The sequence below is a fragment of the Lepisosteus oculatus genome, chromosome 1 (genome assembly GCF_040954835.1).
Source record: "Lepisosteus oculatus isolate fLepOcu1 chromosome 1, fLepOcu1.hap2, whole genome shotgun sequence".
NCBI lineage: Eukaryota > Metazoa > Chordata > Actinopteri > Semionotiformes > Lepisosteidae > Lepisosteus > Lepisosteus oculatus.
Window position 1 is genome coordinate 64,285,190 of NC_090696.1, and position 26,761 is coordinate 64,311,950.

Sequence of the window (26,761 nt, forward strand, 5' to 3'; positions counted from 1 at the left end):
TTATTAGTTTGAAAATCTGCTCTAAACTCTGAATTGGTAAAGAAAAAGCACATAAGATGGAACAAGGCTGACCACAGTGGATACCTTGTAAGGAAGCCATGTTATTGTATGAGAGAATGTGGCTTTCAATGACTTTTCGGTTGAACCCTCTATCACACATCCCAGCCTATTTCCTTGGGCTATATGGGCTACATTGTTAGCTATGGAGGTGGAATAGCTTCCTTGTACAATTGTGGGGATCACAGCAATTCTGCAAGTTCATGAACAAATAGCTAATTAATAATAGTAGAAAAGTAGAATATAAAAAGAAAAATAATTGGTGATTTATAACAAAAAAATAAGAGAAAAGTGGAACCCAAGAGACAAGAGATCTAAAAAATGATATAAACATATCTGCTCTATTTCACAGGTGGAGATGTGCAAGTGCAATAAAACAATGGGTTTTTCAAAATCAGCTATAAGATAATACACCATTTCCATTAGCTGGGTTTATTTTCTATTCTAAAATGGAAAAGGAAGCTGATTACTCTATTGATTTCTCTTTTCATCTTCAAGTCATGATGTTTGGTTTCATTCAATTTTTCTTACATAGGCAATTGTTCTTGTGGTTGTGATACTGGATGATTTTTACTGGCAACACTTGGGCAACTTATTTAGATCTTTTGATTTGATTCTGTTTTTGTTTCAAACAAATGCCATTCTCCCTTTTATTCTGGAGCTAGTTAAGTACTGTACTGAGCAGTCTTGTTTCTGTTTGTAACATGGTGTCAGTGCTTTACTTTTTGCCTGCCTATCATTTCTGCTGCTTTATAGTACATCTTTTCCCATCTCACTTTCTGTTTGAGTGGGCTGGCAGATTTCAGGCCATTATGTCTGAGAAGAGTGAAGTGTGATGCAGGCCTTTCTTCACATTCAGCTGCTCCCTGCAGTTAGTCAATCATCCTCCCCATGTTTTGAATCACAGGAGCAGCAGACAGAACTCCAAACAGCTCTAAGAGTACTGCAAGCATTTTAGCTGCTACACATGGTGTAGCCACTGAGGTGCACATTAAAACATTGATAGAAGGCTTTGAGAAATACTAAACTTGTACACATCCTAGCTCCTGAGCATTATGCCTTTCAAAGGGATTTGCAGAATCCTTTAAATGTGTAGAATGTGAAGCCTCTGCTATTGCAGAAAACTGGGATTTAAAAGCATTACATTCATCTCCAAGCATTATAATGAATACAACAATAAGAGTGGATCTGATATTGACAGAGAATCTTAGAAGCTGCTATCTTGGAATGTACTGTATATCAGGAGAATTGTGAAAAGCTACAGTATACAGTATGGTACAATTTGTTAAAATAAATCTTTACACACATACCAGGAGGTTGTCAGAAATGAATTTCTTCTATATGAATTATTTTCTGTAATCTTCTAACTTAATTTTCCCCTGTGCGTACTGTATATTCTTGATCAAATTGCTCTTTACTGTAAGACAAGCCAGTGCAATCGATTTGTGCCAGTACGACAGCCTAAAGCAGTGAAGTGTTGCATTAGGGAAGCTACAGGCATCTTAAATGCTACTATCACTCCTGATAACAACAAGAACAATAAATACAGAGAGCTTATAATGCTAATTGACCTATTCAAACAACTACTGTACATTGTGAAAACTGAACAATAAAAAGCACTACAATTTGATACACATACAGATGCAGCCATTCAAATTGCGCGGTACAGACACGTACCGGAGGTAATTGGCGGTACCGCGGTACGTGATTGGTTGACTGACAGGGGCACTTGTGGTCCGTTGGTCTGTTGTAGAAAGATTTACAGTAAACGTCTTTACTGTGCCCGTTGTAGTATTGAATATTCATATGGAATTTTACCACTGAAGTGAAATCTTAGTAGCTGAGCATAAAAAGAATAAGAGCATACCGTAACACGTGTGAAGGCCATAAACAATATTAATTTTGGAACATAAACATACAGTATATGGCTGGTCTTGGTACTTTAAAGAAAACATACACACCAGTATTCCATTTCTCCCTAAACATTTTAAGCATCGAAGTCTTTAACTAAAGAGATACCGGAGTCAACAAGCATACTTTTAGAATTTGATTAAAAGGGAATATAATATGGAATGGTTACAGAAACATTATCAACAGACAATGTACAGTGTGTACTATTCTTGTGTTGCGGTACATGAATATAATTATATCGTTATTAATTTCTTTAGATACGCGATTCCATATTAGTGGGATCTCCTATTCTTTTTATGCTCAGGCACTAAGATTTCCCTTCAGTTGTAAAATTCCATATAAATATTCAATACTTAAATGGGCACAGTTAAGACATTAAATATACATATACATACTGTATACAGTACAGTTTGCATACGGTAATATGTTTATGTTCCTAAATCAATCTCTTTTATGAGCATGTGAAAGGCATGGTGAATCGATTCTCAAAAATTACTGTACTTTGCATGATTGGAAACAAATGCGTGATTGCAAAATGCTGTGGTGTTACTTTTACAAAGACGGTCAATGAAAAAAAGAATGTGGACCAGGGCAATACTTTGAGTTTACACTTACAGCTTGTCCAAGGTCATTCATTATTAATACTATTAGTTATATCTTCGTTAAAGACTTTGATGGCGACAGCTCAAACATGAGAGGTTGAGCTTTATTAGCTCCACCTTGCGGAAATTCCGGATACTATTATTTTGCTTGTGGTATTATAGGAGAATTTACGGTAACTAGCGGTATTTATCGGTAACTTGCGGTAGACTGCGTACAGCGCACCGGAAAATAATGCGGTATCGCCCGCGCATTTTGAATGGCTGCATCCATATACAGTAAATGGAACTACAGTGGGTTTGATGCCATAGACATGGCCATCTCACACAGAATAGAACTAGAGCCACCTTTACACTTTAGAGGATAAATTGAAGAATGTGCATCATGTATAAAACATATTCAAACAACTTTCCAAAACTCTTTGATTGAATATACAAGTATCTGAATTAAATATTACATTACCTTAATCACAGTCATAAACTTTTTGCCACTGAAGACCTTTTTTTCTGAAATGCTATTGCATACATTAAACATACATTTGTGCATATGGCTCAGGCACTTTTATAGGCTTATTAGTTTCTGTTTTGTGTGCCCCTAATGAATTCATCTGTTTCATCTTTCACTTGCTGACTTCAAGTCTGGAAAATTGTATTGTCATCATAATGGTGCTCTTGCACATTGTTTGCATTCAAAGTGCAATGTAAGATATTTAAAACTGCCTGTAATCCTAACTGTTAAATAGACAATATGGTTTACCAAAAAATATTTAATATTCGAGGATGAATGATTATAAATTAATATTTAGATAAATGTCCTGTAAAATATCCTTACTAGGGGTCTGGAATGTTCACATGCTATCTTCCCTCAAGGACCTTGCTATCTTTAGGGTTAGAACCGTTACTGAAACTATTATCGACTGCCAAGACTAAAACCCTCTGAATTTAGCTGAGGCTGAGATAACACTTTTGTTGCAGAAGAATGTGCTCTCACCTTATTTGCTAAAGACAGTATTTTTTCCAAAAAGTCCTTTACCAAGAATCTATCTTGGTAAAGTCCATCTATAAGCTTTAGGCTACCACACTAATTGTGTGTCTTGTACTGTTTTCTTGTTAGTGTGAAGTCTAAATGTCTGTATATACAATGTCTAAGGTCTTGTGTCAAGACTGGATACAGTAAGTCTGTTTCAGTTCAGTTCCAGTTCTGTTCTCACAGCCTCCATTGCTGCAGAATTTGAGAATTTGACCACTCTTTCAACCATTCAGGCTGCTCATTTATTTCTTGTGTGCACTCATTTAACAATAACAATTTGCTTCATTCATTGCCTGTTGATTTTTTATGAATTTTGAAGACACACTCTTTAAAAGCCCCTAATTCAATCAATGAGGATTAAAGCATGTAGAATTCTTGCTACTCTATGAATGACAATGCTAAAGAAATGCTTGTTCTGCAGAATGTTCTAGTCTTCCAATGAGTATGATGATTCTGAACCAATGGCACTTGGGCATTTACATTTGGAGATTATTAATTGAGAATTAAGGTGATGCTCCTCAGTAAATATGTTTAAAACTCTCAGGGTCCATTTCTATCATGGAATATTCTGGGACAACATAATTGTACCAGATTATGATGACAGAAGTGATGGTTTTGTTTTTGGACCATAGTCATTAAAGATTAATTTTAACCGATCACGATCTCATACTGTATAATTATTTAGCATACATTTAGTAAATTCACTGCAATCCTGAAAGGCTTCTGTCAGTATTCAAAAATAGAATAGCATTCATAAATATTGAAGAATGCCATTGGAGTTTACATTTACAAGTCCTCCCTTGCCATTGATTCCATTCTATTTTTAGCCAGCAGCCATATCACTCTGCAACTCACAACTGGCAACCCACTGAAGCTAAGCAGGTGTGAGCCTTGTCAGTACCTGGATGGGAGACCTCCTGGGAAGATCTAAGGTTGCTGCTGGAAGAGGTGTTAGTGGGGCCAGTGTGGGTCCTAATGCCCCAGTATAGTGATGGGGACACTATACTGTAAACTGGCGCCGTCCTTCAGATGAGACGTAAAAAAGAGGTCCTGACTCTCTGTGGTCATTAAAAATCCCAGGGTGCTTCTCGAGAAGAGTAGGGGTGTTACCCCATCGTCCTGGCCAAATTACCCATTGGCTCTTACAAATCATGGCCTCCTAATAATCCCCATCTATGAATTGGCTTCATTACTCTGCTCTCCTCCCCACTGATAGCTAGTGTGTGGTGAGCGTTCTGGCGCACTATGGCTGCCGTCACATCATCCAGGTGGTGGTGGAGGGGATCCCCATTACCTGTAAAGTGTCCAGAAAAACGCTATATAAGTATAAGCAATTATTATTATTATTATTATTATTATTATTATTATTATTATTATTATTATAGAGGTGAACACCTCCTCCAACTGTGGTGTTAAAAGTCTCCAACTCTTCTTTCCTTTTGAACTCAAGTTTGCCACAGAAAGTTTTTCCTTGTTTTTATCATCTGAAATTATAGTTATCGTCTTAGTCTTGCCCACAATGCGCTATTAGAGCACTTTGATTAAATGAGAGAAGAAATGACATGGGCATATTGGTTCTCTGCTAATTTGAGCAAGGAACTGGTAAAAGTGATTGCCGATTTTGGTCTTATTAGCAAATCCAACTCCATGAATATGAATCTGATATTCTTCTGAGTTTCCCTTCCAGAAGAAAATGTAGTCAGCTCCACATTCCTTTAGTTGGTCTTCTCTAGCCCAAAATGTTGCATTTAGGGCAGGAACTGAGAAATGACATTAATAGAGTTCTCAAGCCACAAATGTAGTACAGCAGTCTACATTTAGACAATCATTTCTAGAGTCCCCCAAATTTTAATATTTTTGTTTTATTATTGTTTTTTTTTTTAACCACAGATACATTTTTTGCCTCCACCCTATTTTAACAGACACCTCTGTGCCAGATCATGATTAAGAGTTTCAAGACATCACATTTGTACTCCATTAATGGGTTGGCAAATTGATATTGTGCATCATCTTTTATTTGGGAAAATCCATGGCATACTGGTAGCTACAAGTCATACCAGAATGCAATCAATCTTGATCTCATGACAAGTAGGCCTTTATCTGCCAGAACAAGCATTAAAATATTCCAGATGGGGCATCTTCTGCCATTTTTTGGTTGTAAGAGCCATACTGTTCACACAATATGAAAGATGCAGGAATCTTAATAAGCCTTGATGATAACTAAACCATAGTTGCCTGGACTTTGTGAGATAAATGCTGAACCTAAATTATTCATTGGTGCAGTGAAGACAAGGAGGTGGAACTCATCACAGTTAATACTAGGAAGAAAAGTTGCCCATCTGTTCATACTATACAGAATGAATTACATGGGACGTTTTCTAACATTTCCCATACTTTGTATCAGTGCTTGTATTCCATAATTTATGTTCATATTCTATCTAGATTTTATAGGACATTTCTTTTGGTTTGATGCATTATATTTATTAACCATATTTCCAAACATAATTCTTCAACTTTATGTACAGCCATCACTTTTGATGGATTTCACCAACTATAAGTCACATACTGTACACAACTCATTTTTAAGGAGAAAATGTAATGAAAGTTTCTTAACCTAAAACACATTCTGAGTAGAATGAATCATATGTTATTAATGACCTGTTTTTTAAATACAGTGATGTGTATTTCAACCCCTTCCAGTAAAGTCCAATAATGTTGTTACAAATACTTCATGTGCATTTTTAAAAGTGAATATTTTTAAACAAAATGTGCATGTTCTAATTGAATGCTCTTATGGGTGAAAGAAGATAATGACAATTAAAAGTGTAATGAAAAATTCAAAACTAAAATATGTTGACTGTATGAGTGTTCATTATTTTCTGTGGCAAACATGAAATAGTTCATGTGCAAAAATTTAATCAATTAGTTGAATAGTATCTGTGTTCAATAATAATGGTTCACATGATTTTAGAATAAATACACAGGTGTAAATTTGTAGAAAAAGGCAGAGAGCAGGGGAAGGGTGTAGAAATTCAGACACACATCTTTGACCACATTAACGCATTCTGAGTCAATAATATTACGGTCGTTCCACAAAGATGGCCTCTATGGCACAGTGGAAAAACATCTGAAATCCCACATGTGCAAAAAAAGCAATTAACTGGTGCTCCAAGAATGTGGTGGAAAGATTTGTGGTCAGACTTGGCATAATTGGAAGTTTTTGGTGTAACTGTTACAGGGATGTGTTGTTTTGAATTTACTATAAAAAGAAAAAGTTGTAAACCAGTAACTTGTGAGTGAGTTTTATATCTACTAGGCATCAATCATACAAAATAAAAAGCAATATTGTCTCACAGGTTAAAAGTATACAATATATAATTTATAAATACAACAATTGGACATTGCAAACATAGCAAAACAAACCAGCTAGAATAATAGTGTGTATTTTAAATAGATTACTTTGCTAGAAATGACTAATCATTCTCTCAGGGATTATAAAGCTATTAATAACATCGGGATATAACACTCATTATTGTCAACCTCATGAGTTAAATGAGTCTCACAATTAGTTACAATTAAATACTATTCATATCCTTTAAGACGTGTAAATATTTACTGTCTTGAACTGAACTTTATCAAATGTGTTCAGAAAGATAATTTAAATCTTGAGATTTCTAATGTGAACATTAAATTTATACTCACCCAACAAAATGGTAGCCAGGTTGTCCTTTGAAGAGTTAAATAAGCCTCGCATGAAGACAGAGCTGAGCTGGGTAAAGAAAATCATGGAAAGGAATCTGCTGAGATTTGATCTTGAGTGGCTTTCCAACAGTTTGTGATAAAAGTCTGACTCAGATCTGTGTATGAGTGAGAAAAGGATGGGGAAACTTAAGGTTGCTCTACAAGGTGTGGCTGCTAGTTCTGAATACAGTATTTATTAATATGCTGGCTTGTTGACAACTGTGGTGATTTAATTCTTTAGGTGAAATTTGAATTGACTCATGAGTCACAAGATTTATTGCAGAGACAGCCTTAAGCATACTGTAATTATGTTTACATAGAGACTCATTCTTTCTCAGCCTGGTATTTCTTGAAGCTCAGACAAAGGTGGCCACTATCACATGATTGATTAGCTTGTCATATTGCCAGGACCCAGGTGAGGATGAAAGAGAAATATCGTAAAATACCTTATAAGTCCAGTAATCAGGTTTAGTGATCGGCTGTGACATCATCAGGTGTAGTATCCTTCCTTACCCCCTATGTTTGTCTTTTGCCATCATTGAATGATTGATTGGTGTCCTGCAGATACAGTCTGAATTCAGATGGGTCAATTCTGGTGTAGTACACTACAGATATTGGACATTCATCACTTTCATCACTGGAGGGGTAAAAGAAAAACCCAATTTATGAATCCAAGTTTGTTTTAGAGTCATGACTAGCTTCTTATCAGGGAGGTTAATCTCCGATGCATTTCTAAAGGCTTGAATTAGCAAAGCTAAGCTCCAGGGTTATTGTCCATTTTAAGAACAAAGAAATTGATTTTAAAGATGTTTCCTATCACTTAATTTAGTGTGATAATAACCATTGCTGCTATATTGTAAAAAATCCTCTGTCACTAAAACAACACAGCACATCTCCCTATCTCCTACAGTCAAGCATTGTGGTGACAGCATAATGTTATGGGTGAGGAACTGGAATCCTATTGAGATGTGTGGAAAGTGTTCAAAACTGGTGTCCATAAGTGATCCACAAGCAGCCTTAGAGAGCTTGAGAACATCTACCATTAAGAAGGGGAAACTTTTCACCCAGCTGAAAAGTTCAGACTGACTCAAAAAGTCTTGTGGCTGTAATTGCTTCCAAAGGTACTTATTACAATACTTATATAATCAACATTTATATATAAGTTTTTTTTTCTTTCATTTTGCTGACATTTACTGTAACTTATCTTACCCTTAGAACTCTTCAGTTTGAGCTTTTGGGTTTTCAATAAAATATTTGGTTTGATAAAAAAAAAACATTTTTGTAATTTCACAAAATTATCACATTCTGGATCACAGTCAAAGGATTTATTATAGTTAATTTTACTGCATTTTCCTCCTCATTGCTTAAATTTTGACTTACAGAAAATAAGTTTCAGAAGATAAGATTCATGCAATTTTGAAACACCTCTAGGAACTTTTTCAGGAAACTTACTGAAATGGAAAACAAGCTGTCTTTTCTGGAGAATATGCAACAGCTCATCTTTTCCTAGGCCATAATTAAATTTACTGCTTATACATTGTATCAAATATCTTATACAGTACATAGAATGTTTATGCAGTCTATGCAGAATGAATGAAGTCTTCTATAACTACCTATAAGGTAATATTCTTTAATATGGAGATGCACATAAAGTTAAGATTTTTAAGAAACCGACATAGAAATATTTCAGATCCTTCTAATGAGTTGGCTATGATGAGTTAGTTATACAGTAGTCATGTGGTTTAGTTGAAATTCTATACAAATGCAGGGCACCTCACCAACATTTTCTAAAAAATGTTTAATTATAATTAATTAATAATTGCTTAAACTTATATAGCTTTTTTCTGGACACTCCACTCAAAGCTCAAAGCTTCACTCAAAGCGCTTTACAGGTAATGAGACTCCCCTCCATCACTACCAATATGCAGCATCCACCTGCACCAGGACACTCACCACACATCAGCTATCAGTGGGAAGTAGAGCAGAGTAATGAATCCAATTCATAAATGGGGATTATTAGCCCTTATTATTGGTAAGGGCCATTGGGAAATTTGGCCAGGACTCTGGAGTTACACCGTTACTCTTTTCGAGAAACGCCCTGGGATTTTTAATGACCACAGAGACTCAGGACCTCAATTTTGCATCTCATCCGAAGGATGGTGCCTTTTAACAGCATAGTGTCCCTGTCACTATACTGGGGCATTAGGACCCACACAGACCGCAGGGTGAGCGCCCCCTGCTGAACCCACTTACACTTCTTCCAGCGGTGACTTTAGTTTTTCCCAGGAGGTCTTCCATCCAGGTACTGACCAGGCTCACACCTGCTTAGTTTCAGTGGGTTGCCAGTTGTGAGTTGCAGGGTGATATGGCTGCTAGCAGTATGCTGTATGTAACAAATTATGAGATGCTACTGTACATACAGTACAGCATTATGCTTTCAAAGCACCCACATTTTCTATTTCCACCTGGAAATTTTTGAAGACTTTCATTGCATTATATGTTTGTACTGTATGTACATAGAGTAATCCATAACACCTTGTCTCCAAATTACAAAAAAAGTAATAGAAAAAAAAACAAATTTGTCTTATTCAACTCCCATTATCTTTCAGTTTGTCTTTGGAGTTTCACTCTCCATGCAGGATACCAGTACATGAGTTGATATAATGATGTGCTCTTGAAATTGAAGTGATGGCAGCTATGAGCAGTTATTTACAAAAGGGAAAGCCCTCATATGGCTTATTTACAAGAACTTTATAGCTCTTCATTGCCCACACGGGACAGAATTGCTACCTATCTTTATGCAAGAAAGACTGCAATAGTCCCTTTTGATACACTGCAAAAGTACTTCTTGCAGATCAAGCAATTCCTCTAAATGACTGCAATAAAGAGTTTAGTTCATTGTCTCAGGCTTGACAATATTTCAGTTGCTGCTTGCTAGATATGTTAAGTATTCATTCGCTGAAGAAGGAAAAAGTGCCTAAACACAAATCATCGTAGTTAAGTGCTTACTGAAAAGAAAGCATTTATACCTGATTACAGTGTCATTTGAAGCAATTAAAGAAATTGCCTTTTTTTAAAATGATTGCAAACCTTAGTACAAAAAGTTACAAACATACCAAGTGGATTAAAAACATTTTGTAGCCTAGTGTTGTGTGCTCAGTGCAATATTTATTCTCTTTAGAGTGTGGAAACATCCCTTTTACTTGCCCTCCTTCCACAGTTATTCTATACATTTTTATTTTTCTATCCATAATGCAAAAGTTCTGCAGAGTTGTTGGTGTGGGTTATTTTCAGTCAGACTTCATCTCATTTTAATTTAAAATGTGTCTGACACACTTGGGTAATGTGGGAAGACTAATTATCACCTCCGTTTTTAAAATAAGCAACTGCTGAAGCCAATCAAACGGTGTGGAAATGTCAGTGTTAAGAGGCCTTTTTAATTTTTGAAAAGCAAAACAGTGTAAAACGTGCTCATTAACTTCTTTTTCATTCCTAAATTAACATTGCTTGATTTGGCATGCTACACATATGTTTCTTGCAATACATTTATCTTTAACAGGATAACAACTGGAAGCAAGTAGTGTATACAGCAGATTAATTTATGTTAAAGTCCTTATTTTCATTTGTACATATTCCACACAATTTGATCAGATTAACGAAAATAAGGTACTGTTTTTTTAAAATTGGGATTAAAAACATTTGTACTAGGGCACCATGCAAAACTCTTAGACATTTTGTATTGTTTTATATGTGTATTTGTATGTGCTACAATTCAATTGTTTTTCTTCTTAATACAAAAATACAGTTCTATTGCAGTTGTTAACTGTAATTTAGGTATTTTAATGTTATTTCTTACAGACCTCTGTTCTTTAGTGTAACGTTTTGTGGATGTATGAAGAGGAATAAATTATGGAATCACCTACCACACATTTGTCAGATAGATTTGATTAAAATAGGTGGTGGATTATTTTCTCCAAAACTTCATATTGGCTTTTCATTTGTAAGTTTTCTGTTACTCTTTCAGGGTCACTCTTACTTTGATCAGGATTTTGAAGACTGTGATCAGTGCTTTGTGACAAAATTCCTTCCCAGATGTTTGATGCTAATGACATACAGAAGGATTCACCCCCTTCAATGATGTCCCATTTTTCTGAATTACAAGAAATCAAACCTTTCGTGATTTAACATATCAGACTAACCTATTACATTAATCAAAATCAAAAATATTGTAACTCATACTGCCGACATTACAAGTTGTGCTTGCCAGTGCGGTGACGTCATCTGGGGAGAGATCTCCCTCTAGCTTAGCTTGCTGCATCCCTGTTGAGTGACTCTGGAGGCCTGGGTTCAAGTCCCCAGAGGTGGGGAGCCTACCTGAGGCGGCAGCGGTAAGGGTGCATACCCACGTGAACCCAAAAGGGCTACATTGGTATTTGGAGTGGGATGGGATAGCCCTTTGCTGAGGACGGCGAATTAAGCGGGGGAGAGTGTAACGCATACGGCCAACATTACAGGTTGTGCTTGCCGACTTGCCATAGCGCAGTGACGTCACTGCCCTTCCCTATGAATAGCACGGACCTCAGCTGCCGGGCAGGGGGGAGATCTCCCTTTAGCTCAGCTGACTGGTTCCATGTTGAGTGATGCTGGAGGCCTGCGTTCGAGTCCCCAGTGGTGGGGGGCCGATCTGAGGCGGCAGCAGCGAGGGCGCATACCTACGTGAACCCGAAAGCGCTACAATATGTTGCTTGCATAAATATTCACCAATTTTTCTTACAGCAAACCTAAATTATTTCAGGTACTCACATGCTTTGACCAGTCAGTACATGCATAAGAGGGGACAAAATCTCCATGGGTCTTTGGCCATAAAATGTATATCAAACTCTGATGGAGTTTATAACAAAACATTTGACTGAAATGTGTCAAAATATTCTGTGGTCAGACAAGGCATAATTGAAGCTCTAAAATGTCCCAAAAAATCTAAAAGTGTTGCTTCATAAAACCAAAATAGCACTTCAAAGCATGGTTGTTGCACCATTATGTTCAAACTCCTGATTGGGTTTAAGATCTCTAAGACTTTTATATGACTTTTATATGGGAATGTAGAGTATTTATTCATTATTTTACAGTATAGTTTTTTTTTTCAGAAACTCATTGAAATAAGATTCCTCTTATCAAAGTTTCTTTTTCTCAGTTTAGGAAAACATAGTTATGTCCCATCTTAAATTACATTTTGTAGTACACATTTTGTTTGAATTAAATTACCTTGAAATCTAGGATAAAAAAATAATAATAGTAATTATTTATATTCTTACAATATATTAAACACTATTTACAATTAGATATTGTTAGTAAGAATTTCTTAGTTAAATCATCAAGGTTGTCAAGGTTGTACTCTAAGGAGTTAAATGAACGCTTTTTTGCATTTTAGATATCATAGTTAAATTTTTATTGCTGCTGTTGAAGTTCTGTTGAATGTTGAATTTGCTACTAATACAAAACTGCTAGTACTATAGACAACATTTTACCCATGTTTGTGGAAAGCAAAAATAAAAAAACATAAAAATAAAAGAATCTCATTGTAGTTTTCCAAACTGAAGATGTAAAATTAATTTGAAGATGTATAAGATTTTATGGAGTCTTAATGATTAGTGGAATTTCTAGTGTAGATCAAATTTGGGTTGTTAGAAAAAAAATAATTGGCTAGATGACTCATCTAAATTTAAGACAAACATTCGGTCACAATGAATAGCACTGTCACTCTGAATGGAGCACACTCCGGCAAATTAATATTGTCTTGTTTTCATTATTTTTATTAGTTTTATTCCAAAGCCATTACATGCCCAAGTAATACTAATCAATTATATTATATAGTAATATGTTATATTAGGCTTCTGCATAGCATCTTTGTTAGGTGTTGCGTCATGCTCCTCATAATGTACAAGGCCATTCTGCCTAAAAGATACTGATGTCTTTTTGTCTATTCAATTCGGTGCTTCGTATTTTGACACGCACTTATTATCTTGATGGAAAACCAGCACATTCTGATATTATATAATTATGGACTTGTGCTTTGTTTTCTACAAAGCAGTGATTCATATTCCAAAATGTTGTCTAGTTCAATGTAGTGAGATTAACAGTTGTGTTCCTCCTGTGTATAATGGTACCCACTGTCATGCCGCTGTCTTTATTCAGTCCTCCAAAACAGTAGTATAAAAGGTGGATTTCTAGAAGAAGTTTGAATATGCAAAGATCATTTGAAGTGTAGGTGTGTGAAATGATTGTCTGGTTATTGAGACTGTTTACTAGAAAGAGATAAAGATGATTGACTGTGGTAAAGTCTTTCCATTAATTTCCCCATGCATAATTTGTCAGGTTACTCCAATTATGCAATCAGGAGAGGTTTACTAGGCTAATTAAAAACAGCTTTGCATATCTTTAGTGTTCTCTTTTCTTCTTTCAGTGATTGTGTACAGCTAAAATGACATTTACAAGGAGTATTTTCTAATATTGAGTAAAATTATGTTATATTCTTACAGTACATACAATTTTTATTATTTTACAGGGCTCGCGCTGATCTGTTTGATAATTATATGCTTTTAAGTTATAAACTCATTGTACTATAAGTCTGTGTTTTAGCCACTGGGAATGGTCGAGGAGGGGATGTACTGTAAACATATTTACAGATTAGAAATTGAGGCTTTAAACACCTATTATAGACGATGGGTGTTTTCCTCCCTTTCTAAGTTAAATTGTACTGTAAATATCCTAAGTTGTTTAGTTTTAGGTGGTCCAGGATAAATAAGAGGAAAGCAGGGCTGAGCAGAGGGGAGGATAAGTTAAGACACAGGGTGGGAGAGAAGTGGAACTTTCTGTATATTGGCAAACAATAGACATAAGATAGGATATACCCTGGACAGAATACCAGTAAATCTCAGGATAACTGTGCAGGCATGCACACAATCAAAAAATGGCCAGTTTTTTCCAGAAGTCAATTAGCCTGCCAGTACAGTATGTCTTTGGACTGTAGGAAGAAACCGGAGCACCCTGGGAAATCTACATGAACACAGGGAGAGCATACAAACTCTATGCAAATAGCACCCCAGATACAGAATTAAACCCAGGGCCCCAGTGCTGTGAGGCAGCAATGGTAAACCCTATGCTAATGTGTGCCAGTGGACAATGACCACAATGATGTAAATATGAGGAATGTTTGCTTCTTTAACATATAATAAACAAACAGTATACCTTACAAGATTAAACCCTTCCCAGTCTTATCCTTAATAAGTTATATATTGTCCGTAAATGGACATCAAGTGGGAGAATATTTTTACATCATTTAAAAAGTTGGCACCTTGCTTTATCCATTTTAAACCACTGCATGGATTTTATGCTACATCACTAAGGTGGGTACAGCTGAAAATGATAGAAGATCATATTAGTCAGGTTTTTGCTTTTTGAGTCCTGGCAGTGTCCAATAGTCAGTGGATTTTAGTGATATGTGGAGTCATGCAATGAGCTCTCTAATGGGGTCGTGGCACCTCTCTCCCTTGAGGTACTTGTGTTAGTTGATGTCTCTCAGCTAACATAATCAATACAATATAAATGTTTTTAATTCTAGCATGTAATAAAATAATTTAAAAGAACTGGGCGGAGCCTGCTATTTGTTTTTCATCTCATAAGCTAGGCTATTTTTATTTTTCTTATTTTGCAGGGTAATAAGAGTTTTGTTTTTCAATTTCTATTTACAATGGTGCTGATAGATTAGCACAGAATTCCACAAATGTTCTTAATTATTTATCAGCGGCATTCATGTTACTACCAGCGGACACATATCTGAATAATCAGTTATACACTACCCCAAACCTGAGATTGTATTGGTGTTTGTGAACCACTGGTTAGCACTCTTTCCTCTGGAACTGAGTTGCCAAGCAAATATCCTGTATAGTGACCAGGGGCACCGTTCATTAAATACATTGTAACAAGTGTATACACTTCAATGTTTACCTCAGTAGGGGATGAAGTCAATCTCGTCCTATATGTAATGTTAATTTAGGTTAACATTTAACTACGTAACTAAACATAACTTTAGGTTCAATGTCTTGGTCCTCAAAACATAAAATATGGATGTTGATGCAAGTAAGTGTCTAAATTATGCATGGGCACTATTTCCATCAATGATATCTGCACCTTATAAAACTTTCACATTGGTTTGAAGCACTTCGGGTATTGAATTTCTTACGCAGGTCTGAAGGCATCTGTGTTGGGTACATAAGGTAACAAAAAGAAGGTAATCCACCGTATCTTTTCCTTGTCTTCTGTCACTGCTAGGAAGAAATCAGTGATCACTGGCTGTGGTATTTGAACAGATAACATATTTCCCCAGTCCAGTACACACCCATCCTGTTCAGACGTGTTCATGTGGATGACCTGAGCTTTGCCTGTAGTCACATTACGATTGGCAATGCATTGTCTCTGAAGTGGATGGATGGTGTTTTTTTTACATCTGTACTGGTTTAACTACAGCCTATTGGGCACATCAGAGTGAAGCATACCCAATTCTTCAATTCTTTTACCATTGAATAACTTTGTATGGAACAGAGGTTTTTATTATTGATTTATGATAGCTTTTTAAATAATACACAGTTAGCACACAAATTGAGTCTATACCACATGTGCAATGCAAAGAATAGGTGACTTTCCTTTTTGAACACTTCCTTTTGTCACTGGTTTTCACGTGAAAAATGTTTTAAGTAACATTATACTATATTCAGTTCATAAAACATTAACAGGATATTTCTGTACATTTACGATATTTTGGGTCAGTATATGAGCCTTTAATGCTATTCTACATTTAAATGGAGTTACTGTAATAGAAGAAAAACAAATGACAAGAAGTTACGTGCAATTACATTTCAAGAGAAAAAGGCTATTGAGCATTTCTTTAAATGACCTGTCAAAAAGGATTTACTTCACTGCATTTTTGGATAGCTCTCAATGTAAATAGGGAAAAGTTATCTTTTTGTAATATGAATTGTTACTTCTACATACAAAAGACTTTTTTTTTCCTGTTTAACTTGATATATTGTGCTTTTCTGTTTATATCAGGCTATTCAAGTTAATTTGTATGAGAAAATAATGCAGGCATGTCCTTCCTGTCAGCCTTCATCTTGTTTGGTATGACTGCACTGTAGGAATCAATGTTCCTTTTTCCTGGTTTTCCCAAATTAAACCAAAGTTTGAAAGGCAGGCGTATAGCATGTTATCAGAGAAAAATTATGCTTCCAAATGCAAGGAAGAATGTCTCTTGAACCATTAGGGTGAAAATTTAATTCAATTTTTATCAAAACTTCTCTTCATTTTCCCTCATGTGGAAATAAAACATTTAGCCCTAAACATAAAGCACTCTAGTTTGGAGTATGCATAAATGCAAGGCTTTGGTTACATGGACTGTTTGAGCATACTGTACACAGTTTGTGCTGCACATTTGTACTTAAAAAACAGTTCTCTTGCACCTTGACTGCTTTAGAAATCACATTTATAAATGGTAAGCCTTTAAGATATTTTAACCTGCCAAAAAAGTAAAACTCTCGCAATTAACAACTTAGTTATGCTTGTATATACAGTACATGTTAAAATGTAATACCAATAATTAGGTATTATTTATCTATGATTGCTCTTCTTAACATTTACTCATCTAAAGTTAAGACACTATAGACTTCTTTTATCAATGGAATCACAATCATGTAAAATGATTTGTATTTTCCTTTTTTGCAGCATAAAAAACAGCAACACTTTTAATGAAAATATTAATTCGTCAATATGCACAGTAATTTCTGTCTAGCATTCATAGGCCATTTGCACAGTGAAAAAAGAACGAGCATTTAACATTTCTATGAAAACGTGCACTTGAAACATGAGTGATGCTGCACTAATCAAGGTAATGTAATTGAGATAAAGGTTGCATTTTAAATTACAGTAAATAAAATACAAATCTAATTAAAATATTTTAAAACATGTATTTCTACAAAACATCAGTCACAGAGGTTTTTTTTGTGTAGCATTATCTGAAATTCTTAAATGCTTAAATACTTGTGCCACCTGATTAAAAATGTTGCAGATGGTTCTGATTGGTCTATAAAGCAGGAAAGTCTTTACAATGATAATTATGTACAGTAGGTCATTTAATAATGACTGACTCATGCATAAGTGCTTTCTATTTCACACCTAAATAAAATGATTTGTTGTCAATATTTTTAGTAAATAATGATATGGCTATAGAGAATATTTAATAAGAAAGCATTTCACACACATTGCCAACATTTACAAGTCTGTTTAGATATTTTTTAAAGATAACATGTTACTGGATAACTGTTCATCAGTCAACAAATTCCATAACTGAAAACCAATTAATACTGTAATAAGTATTAGGTGTTGCTTAGAATTGATACAAATTGTGTTAGCTCATACAATATGCTGTTTTTTTAAATTTTGCTTTCTTCTTCTATTCTTCAGTACATCTTTAGGTAATTAGAATACCATGCATTATTTTGTCTTTAAGATGACTTATAACAACAAATAAAATTAAATCAAAAAACCTACAATGCTATTCACATCGGATATGGAGATCTTAATAAAGGAGTTTGGTTTGTAAAAGATTTTTTTTCTCAGACAGGACAGGATCATTTATTTGTTGCTTTAATGTGTTAAATGGTTTTTGACATAGTGTATGTATTAACTGAATGTATATCCTCAGTCTTCAATGCACTTACAGTAATTTGCACAATACATATGGCAAAAAATATGTATTGTTTATAATGTGAACAGTCACACAGTTTGACAGAAAAGATCAGTTTCTTCAGTTACCATCAGGTGCAAAGTTAACCAACTAATAGAAAAGACAATATTGCATTTTACACCTTGTTTGACAATCCAGTCACCTTAGGGGTTGTTAGAGAAATACTATACGGTATACTACCTGTAAGCCAATTAAGAAAAGGTAAAGTGCCTGCAGACTTTTCAATACAATCTTCCTAAACTCATGTAATAGCAATATTAATTGGCATTCTTATCATAAACTTTGCAGATTGGATATTTTCTTCATAATATTTATATTATGTATAGCTTTTAGGATTCTCTCTGTGGGAAACTATGATAAACTGGTGCATGTACTGTACCATTAAGCTTACTAATTAGTTACTCATACTATTTAACTTCATATTAAAAAACCTGTGAAGGGAAGCAAGCCCATAAAAACTACTTCAAAACTTTTGAAAACTAAATGCTGTGACTGTTTTGTGGGAAAAAATGGTAAAAATCTGTTTGTGGTTAATGTTTGTGAACACAAAATTCAATACCACAAACTTGAACATCTCTGGTTTAAATAATACTTAAGCAACCTTCCTTTACAACTTAGAAGTTCTTATTCCTCCAAGATTATGAATTATTCAGAAATTGTTTTTATGTTGTAAAGTTGCTAACTTCCTCGTGCTTTTCCACTTCAGGTGTTTCACAAGATTACAGTAAAGGAATCACACCAAATAAATGAACAATTTGACGTCAGCACCCACTTAAGAGAGGGAACTCTGTATTTAAAACTCAAGTGTTTAATATTTAAGGCCCTACCACGACTACATAAACTTAATCCCATTTTCAGTCTCTTCTTCTTTCCTTTGTCTGAGCCATAGCAAGAGACAAGAAAAGGTTATCTGATCTTTTCTAGTAGTATAGATGTGGAAAATTAATTGATTCTACAGTACATACAAGTTAACATAAATAATTATATTATTTAATTATTACATTACATTTCAATTTATATAGTATAAGAAGAATGACAGGTATATGTCATTAAAAGTACAAAACCCATGTGATTAAATCTGTTGTGAACACTTTCCCCCAGTTGGCAATTCTTGTGAATAATATGTTTCTGATAACTGGTGTCCTGCCCATGGTGTATCCTTCCTCATGGCTGTTGTTTACCGGGATATACTCTGACTCCCCTATATATTGGACACAGTGGTTAAAAAACTTATGTATGGAAGATGATAGTTTACTGTTTTGTGCAACAGCATTATGGTGCTAAGAATCTGATACTGGTACTGTAGTTCAAAATGAGGTGACTTCACCACGTCATTAGGGCCAGTCATTGATTGAGGGTGTCATAGTGTTTATTTTTCACCAGTTTGAGCCTATTACAGTACATACATTCAACTGTCTGAAGTCTGTGTGGTTGGTGTAGAAAGTCCCAAGTATATACTGTAGCTGAAGAGGAAAAAAAAGCTATTTTTCCTATACTGTCTCTTCCACATATGTTTGTTGTGTGTTCTTCTCCCTGCCTCGATCATAAATACAGCAACAGTAGTTACAATAATTAAGTGTGGACAGGACTTTCAGCCTTGTTCATCTTTCTCTTTTATAAAATGTTGTATTTGCATGTTTCAATTAAAACTCTTAACAAATATGCTGGGCAGCTTTGCTGCTTTGCAGTGCTGGGGCCTTGGATTCAGTTGCAGACCTGGGATGCTCTTGGCATGGAGTTTGTACTGTACTGTATGTTCTTCCTGTAGTATGTACACGTGGGTTTCCTCTAGCTGCACCTCTTTGTTCTTGTAGTCCTAAGACATAATTAATTGGCTTCTGTCAAAATTGGTTCTGGTGTGAGTGTGTGCATGTTTGTGGCTGCGTTTATGAGCCTGCCATGTGAGGGACTGGCGTCCCATCCTGGGTGTATCCTGCCTTGCCCCTGTTGTTTGTGGATGTAGGCTTTGACTCCTCCACTACCCTGTATTTGATATACAGTAACAGTTAAAAGGACAGATGAAATAATGTATTCCATGAAAAGCTGTGACATTTATTAAACAAATTGTAATACAAGACCAGTGGTTGTCCTCTGTCAAAAGAATAGATGATTTGTGCTCCATCAGACTCATCTAATGCTTCTCAGAGTGTCTGAACTGCTTTATTTAATTTTTATTATTTATTTTTTCTTGTTTCTCCTCACCTTATTGCTAGATCCTTCCTTTTACAGTACGTCATTGTCAGCTGAGCTGAAATAAGCCTTTGCCAAAATGACCTGCAGCATGACTAGTTCATACAAGTTAATGAACTACTGGAAAAATTAGTGTGGTGCTTGATTTAACTTCTCACTGTCACTAGCACTAGGAAATAAAACCATGAAGTCCAAATAGCTAAGCTGCTGGTTAAGGATAGAAAAAGAAGAGGTATAATAATAATATGATTTAAAATCATTTAAAATGTTATGAGCAGTGTTAAAAATGTTTAAACACTTATTTGTATAAACAAACAGACCTTTTAAAATATAATGCAATATTTTTTAGTTACACTTTCACAAAATTAGCAGCAAAAACTGCAGCAAATCTTCTAAAACATGTAAAAATCTGACATATTTGGAATGGGCAATATCTGCAGTTTGCAATGCATTTCACAGTTGTTCAAGCTAAGGATGTAGAAAAAAAAGCCTTTTCAGTGATGCATGTTTTTATAGTATGTATGGGTCTCATTTCAGCTTTTCCAATGATTAAATGAGAAATTCTTCTCTGTGCTAAATCAAATGGGAGATTCATGCTGATGTTTCTATACTGCCAAGACACATATGCAGGCATTATAGCGAAACCGGAGGAAAATAGAAAAGTACCAGAAATTGAGCAAGTACTCATAGAAGAGTAAATAGCCTAAACACCATTAAAGTATACTAAAACAATTAATTTATCTCACAAACAATTCCTAATGAAATGTCACGACCATCTTGACTTACTTTGTCTCTGATGTTCATCCGTTTCTAACTTGCATTTTATGTCACTACCTTTGATGTTTTTTTTAACTTGACTACTTCTTTGTATTTTAATCATTTTTTCTTCAGTTGTCAAAAATATGACAGGATTTTCTTATCCATTTCAGTAATGTCTTCTATATACCTAAATTTCCCTTTTGCTCTTAATGTTCAATGACTTGTCTTGCATATTTGATCAGCTCCACTCTGTGCTGTCTGTATGATTTCTTGGACTAATTATCTTCGTACAGTACCTATCGCCTTACATTCATACTGTATGTAAAGGTCCAAGAAAGGTAAAGATGCTCTAAATAGTTAATTAACAATTATTTGTATAGTATATAACTACAATATGATAGCATATAAAATGTTCAGTAATCTAGTGCCTAGTAATTTTTAATGCATATACAGTAATCTATTGAGTTCTGTGGAACTTAATGCTATTGTTTATTGTGCCAGATTACATTTACTGCATACTGTAAGTACAGTATGTTTACGTGTAAGTACAGTTTTTAGTTTGTTACATGTTACTGTTTATAGGGTAGATGTATTCAGTACTTTAATAAATTTAACTGAGAATATGATTTTAATCTGTAAAATTCAAGAATTACAAGATATTTTGGAATTTAAAACTAAACCATCACTTTCAGGCATACAGTTTTTTTCTAAGACTATGTAAGTGCATGGTACTGGTAAGCAAAATAGTTTTTGCTAATTTCCTTTCTTTTTTAACTATGCTTTACAATGTTTTATTTTTTAAAATTGCAGGAGACAATGTCAGTAGAATTATTGTGGGTAAATAATCCATTTCTACACATGTAGTTAATGAAGCACTACTTTGCGGGGGTTGTAATAGGATTGCACATTCATTTACAGAAATGGCATTGGAATTAAATGTGAGCATTCAGTATGTTCATTAAGTTGGCTGACGTTTATCACTCTAATACGGCTGTAATGACTGAAAACTAAGAATATTTTGCCTGCTTCATTTTACAGATACACTTATATGTTTTGTCCCTTCAATCAAGTAACACAGAAGGGTTCCACAGGAACTGAGACGATTGTTTTAGGGTAAGTAATTTGCTAGAGGCACTATTCTGGCATGTTTTATTTCTTAAAGCTCTTGCACACTCTCTCTATTTGTACGTCAGATAGGGAACCATGTCTAAGTTTGAGAGGTTCAATGATAAAGTATCATTAAATAATACTGACTGTACTTCAGTCTCTGATAAAAGATACATCTTCAGTTTGACTTAAGGATAGAAATAATATGTTTATCACTGAAGGCAATCTGTACTGTTTTGGGAAGACAAAGGAACTTGGTTTATTTATTGGCTAACTGTTAACTCCATAATAAATGAAGTAGATGGGAACTTTGTGACACATAGTCTACCCAAAGGGAAACCACACATGCACTCTTGAAAAGGGAGGTTGAATCTATCATCAATCATAAATTACAATCCCAGTATTTGATAAGTTTTCCTTGGGCTGAAGAAAGAACCAGCCAGTAATTTATAATTTACACTTGGCAGGTAAGTCAATGTTCAAATTTTATCTAGTCATTACCTTTACTTTTATCAACAATGGAGGTAGTTACGTTTGGTGTAAAATGTTCCCTTTTAACCTCTCAGTTACCACTATATTGCAGAACGTAACAAGTCCTAAGTAAATGCAAACAACAATTGCACAATTCAGGTTTCATTCCAATAAAAAAATAAATGCAGTACAGTATAAGTCAAATGCTGTATGTTGCCTTATTGTTTGTAATGTGTACGTGTTGAGACAGTAATAATGTAAAAAATGTGCATCTCAGTTATAGGTCATTCTGATTCTAGGTATAGAAGTGATTTAAATGTTGGATTTTTAAAAGTGCCTTCAGCATATGTGTTGTTCTTTTCGAGGCCAGCAGTGTTATGTGATTCTGAAGTAATTGAGTTACTGTATTATACATATTATACACTTAAATATATTATTTCTTTAAATTGCAGTTTTGTGTACATACTGTAATTCTGAGTCCAAAGGGTTCTTCTTGTAATTTACATGTTGAATGCTATGTTGGTACTAAATTATTTCTTTGGACTTATACTGTGGTTTGCACTAACGCACCACAGGATTATTAAAATGTATTTCTTTGCACCACAAAACCTGAGTTTGGAAAAAGCAAATTTCAACTCCATAAGTCAAAGAAGCAGCGTTATAATGTTACACATACAAAACTGTAGAAGTCTTATCTGCAGGGTGTTTAATTGAAAACTAAATAAAAGGATCGTTTTAAAATTAAATAGTATTCATTACATTAGTGACATTTTAGATTCTATGTTAATGAGGCAGAACTCAGTCCAGAGCGACAGTTGAAAAACGAATATCATAAAAAACTCTGATATGAATATTCCAAAATGCAAAGATTATCATGGTTTGTGGAAATGTTTTGTCAAAAAAGATGACACTTTTCCATCAGAAACATTTGGCCAACTTACACAATATCCTATCGTAGCCTCCCACTTTAAAGAACATAGATCTTGAAATCACAGAAATTCTGCTTTTTCTCACTCAAAGTCTTTCCCAGTTCTGGTTGACTTGAATACCTCAGGATGGTGTATTTGCATGGTACAGCATTCCATCTGACATGCTGATGTGTCAAAAAAACACTTTGTTGGTTTAATGTTCGTGACTACACAATATTTTGTTAATCTTCACTGCATTTCATATCAGCTGTGTTCCTGTAGATAAATGGGTGCATTATGAAACAGTTTTTCATTTATGGATTTACAATCTATCAAGGTTTCATTTCTTTATTAAAGGTTGCCAATCCGTTGTCACTTTTTACTATCAAAGTTCCCTTTGCCATCAGTCAAAAGACAGCTTATAATGTGTAGGTATGTAAACAGTATTTCACTGGCATTCTACCTTTAATAAACTTTTAATATTCTTTATCATGAGGGGTACTGCCATTTTCCTAGATGTCATCGATCATTTTGGTCCTGACAGCTAAATGTTCAGTTGTATTACAGATAGAGGATTTTATTAGACTGCCCTGAGAAAAGGCCAAATGAGCTAGAGTTGCTCATATCATTATTCTGCTTTATAATATAGCACCAATAACAATATTTCTAGAAATACTGAAGAATTTGTAATAAAAATGTATTTTAAAATATCTACACTAATAATGGAACAGCATTTTCCCCTCTGAATCAAAATACATTGGCATACTTATAGCTCTTTTTCCTTCCAACATAATTGAAGTAATGTTTTTTTTTATACATATCAGGAACTCAAAAAAAAATAAAAGATTCTACAGTGACTTCATAGAAGTATACATGAATATAGCTCTCAGTTCTGTAAGGATAAGCTTGCCTATAAGTTGCATTTGTTATTGAATTAGGAATGTACAGTATAAGTAGGACGAGAAATACAGGAGAATGCATTTTATGTCCTTCCATATCACCACCTTTGCTGCACACAAACACAGACCAAATCCACAGGGTGTTTCATATACTTGTTGTCTGCTCTATTACTGTATGTAACAGTTATGTTAAAGGATCAGGATTCCATCTATGTATTTCACACAGCCAGCACTGTTAAGAGGTTGTTTAATATTTCATTTTCTGCAGGCTGGTTAATGGAGACTAAATGGTCACTTTGGCTGCTATGGAACTCATACTAGTAATATAATTTGTGAGTATACAAGCAGTGCAGCATTTATGGCATAGCCCACACATTTAACAAGTGCACAGGAAAAGGATGAATCACTACACAGCAGTGGGAATAAGTTCATTTTTTTATCCAGACAGACCATCACTCATTTAGCTCTGGAGCTCCTCACAGAGTAGCAGTGGGCACCAATATTAATCTGTGTGTAAGATAAGTTCTTTTTTCCCCTGTGTAGGTGGCTTGGTGGCAAAAGCTAAGAATAGAAAACTTTGAAATAAATTGTAACATTTATCACAAATATGCAGCAGAAATACACAGGCAGAAAAATCCAAGAATGTGTATATTAAAACTGAAAAGGTGACATGTCTGTCAGCATGCCCTTTGTTATATTGACCATTGCTTCACTTAAATAAGATAAGAGCTATTAAATATAATGGCATTGTGGGCGTGAATGTAATTATTTAGACTGGCACAATTCTAATTTCAGAAAACACATTCATTTCAGTCTGTTGCAGGAAAGCACATCCCTTTTAATACTGGCATGCCTTTATTTGCCAGGGTAGCTGTACAGTACATGTGCTAATGTAATATACATTCAAGATGTATTAGACTATTTTGTATTTTCTGTGACCATTGTGTAACATTCACATTAGTGATGAGTCAGGATTTGAAAGTCCCAATTGCTTCTTTCTCTTTCTTGCAATTCCTTTTTTTTCCAGGTTTAACTTGATCTGAAAAAATATGTACTGTATATAGTACACATTGTATTAAAATAATAATAAAAAAGACCATGGGTTTATTGGGGAATGGTGGTGCCTACACAAGACAGAATATTCTGTCTTAATAAAAGGTACAATGATGGTGTTATGCATAAGACTGCCACAAGGTAAATGTGCTTCCTTTGAAATAAAATAAAAAATCCAAAGAGCAGACATGTTCCTGCAGCTGCAGCCACCTCTAGAGAATATAGCAAACCGGGCAGTCAAGTAAACGATCTGTCTTCTTGATAAAGTGTGGTTCACAAAAGCCCGAGCTAAGCAGTCACCAAGGAACCAAGCTGCAGTATAAAAAAGTGAATATGATTGGATGAGCAAGCACCTTTAATAACTTGGTTATTTTTATTGTTGTACATTAAATTCCTACCAGCACAAAAATGCAGCGCCAACTATTTTTTTTCTTTTGTTCTTAGCTTCACCATTATATAATTGTTTCAGCTGCTAGTACCCAATGCAGTTTCTCTTTGGATTTGGGTCATGAAGTAGCAGAATGGTTTCTTTGTATTTTTCTTTTTCTATCTATACCGAAGTATAGAAATAAGAATACCCCACCAAACATCATTCACCTCCATTAGCAGTATACTCCTCCTTTTAAGGATCTAGTCTTCCATTGTGCTCCCAGTGTCACCATGACAAAATTAAAATTAAAAATGACTTTTTAAAAAGTGTACCTAGAAAAGAAAGATGTTTATAGATAGTGTGAGGTTTGCTTTTGTCAGAAAAGCATATAAATTATCTTTATTAACATATTCTTTGTTTATATTGCTTACCACGTCAATGATTTATGCAGCTCCAGCTGCCACATGGATGATACTCCAGAAATGGATAGTTAAAACTGTTTTAAAACTGAATTTTCTGTTGTGATTACTATTGTGGCCATTGAGTGATCATTTGAATGTCAAATCCTGACCATTTTCCCATACTCATCTAAACCAGATGTTACTGTATTTGTTGGCATGTGATTTACTTAATTTTCTTTTCAATCAAGATTGTAAAGATTCTTATCCCTATTGACTTAAAATTATAATTGATTTTTATTTTTTTATGTTTAAAAAAGTGCATTGTACTGAATACAGTATATAAAGTGCATTTGCTTTTCCAAGATCTACAGCAGTTAACAAGAAACAGTCTATTCTTAGAAAACTGCTTTCATTAAAAATTTAAAACAATGCTAAACTGCTTTTCAAAGAATCAATGCGCAGAAATAGAT

At 34.7% G+C, this 26,761-nt stretch overlaps 1 protein-coding gene across 1 annotated transcript in view; it reads left to right on the top strand.

Annotated features, from left to right (window-relative positions):
* The window catches only part of LOC102688851 (glucosidase 2 subunit beta-like), a 220,000-nt gene that overhangs the window by 147,562 nt on the left and 45,677 nt on the right, over nucleotides 1-26,761 (top strand). Inside the window, exon 13 of the mRNA XM_015345445.2 lies at nucleotides 22,121-22,195. Coding sequence (XP_015200931.2) covers nucleotides 22,121-22,195 — 75 coding nt within the window. The remainder of the gene's footprint in view (nucleotides 1-22,120; nucleotides 22,196-26,761) is intronic.